Source organism: Seriola lalandi, unplaced genomic scaffold (assembly GCF_002814215.2).
Source record: "Seriola lalandi dorsalis isolate HSWRI2012SDOR001 ecotype SW California unplaced genomic scaffold, Sedor1 jcf7180001965398, whole genome shotgun sequence".
NCBI classification, from domain to species: Eukaryota; Metazoa; Chordata; class Actinopteri; order Carangiformes; family Carangidae; genus Seriola; species Seriola lalandi.
In genome coordinates this window covers 1-960 of record NW_019436066.1, presented here as the reverse complement: position 1 = coordinate 960, position 960 = coordinate 1, and the positions used below count along the sequence as shown (strand labels likewise).

At 45.4% G+C, this 960-nt stretch overlaps 1 protein-coding gene across 1 annotated transcript; it reads left to right on the top strand.

Annotated features, from left to right (window-relative positions):
- Nucleotides 1-70: 70 nt before the first annotated feature.
- LOC111649920 (trafficking protein particle complex subunit 1-like) lies at nt 71-929 on the top strand (the record flags this gene model as incomplete). Its single annotated transcript, XM_023399620.2, has 3 exons — nt 71-213; nt 606-676; nt 756-929. Coding segments are annotated over exons 1-3 (344 nt in total), but the record flags the coding sequence as incomplete, so codon positions are not given.
- Between the last annotated feature and the right edge of the window lie 31 nt (nt 930-960).

Here is a 960-nt window from a genome sequence, read left to right as displayed (position 1 = left end):
ATTCGGCACTAATGTGAAACAGCCTGAGGTTATTAATAGTTATTCATTTATTGATTGTTTGAAGAATTTCATGTTATTCTGTCAGTAAAAGGATGAGAATGACTGTGATTTCAGATGACCGTCCATAACTTGTACATATTTGACCGGAATGGAAACTGTCTGTATTACAACGAGTGGAACCGCAAGAAGCAGGCGGGAATCTCCAAGGAGGAGGTGAGTGGATCAGACCTTTAGTCAAGATAATAAACCAATAATATAATATAATGAACTGAAAACCTTTAACCTGTCTGTGTCTCTGTCTCTGTCTGTGTCTCTCTCTGTCTGTGTCTCTGTCTGTCTGTTTCTCTGTCTGTGTCTCTCTGTATCTGTCTGTGTCTCTTTGTATCTGTCTGTGTCTCTCTCTGTCTGTGTCTCTCTCTGTCTGTTTCTCTGTCTGTGTCTCTCTCTGTCTGTGTCTCTGTCTGTCTCTCTCTCTGTCTGTGTCTGTCTCTGTCTGTCTCTCTCTCTGTCTGTGTCTGTCTCTCTCTCTCTGTCTGTGTCTCTGTCTGTGTCTCTCTCTGTCTGTGTCTCTGTCTGTCTCTCTCTCTCTGTCTGTGTCTCTGCAGGAGTATAAGCTGATGTATGGGATGCTGTTCTCCATCCGCTCATTCGTCAGTAAGATGTCTCCTCTGGACATGTATCCTTCACAACACCTGTCTGTCTGCGTCTACCTGTCTCTACCTGTCTGTGGTCCTTAGCAGCCTGTCTGTCCTCAGGAAGGAGGGTTTCCTGTCCTTTCAGACCAGCAAGTATCGTCTTCATTACTACGAGACTCCCAGTGGACTGAAGTTCGTCATGAACACTGACCTGTCCGTGTCAAACGCCAGAGACACACTGCAGCACATATACAGCAACGTAAGACACACACACACACACACACACACACACACACACACACACACACACACACACACACACTCA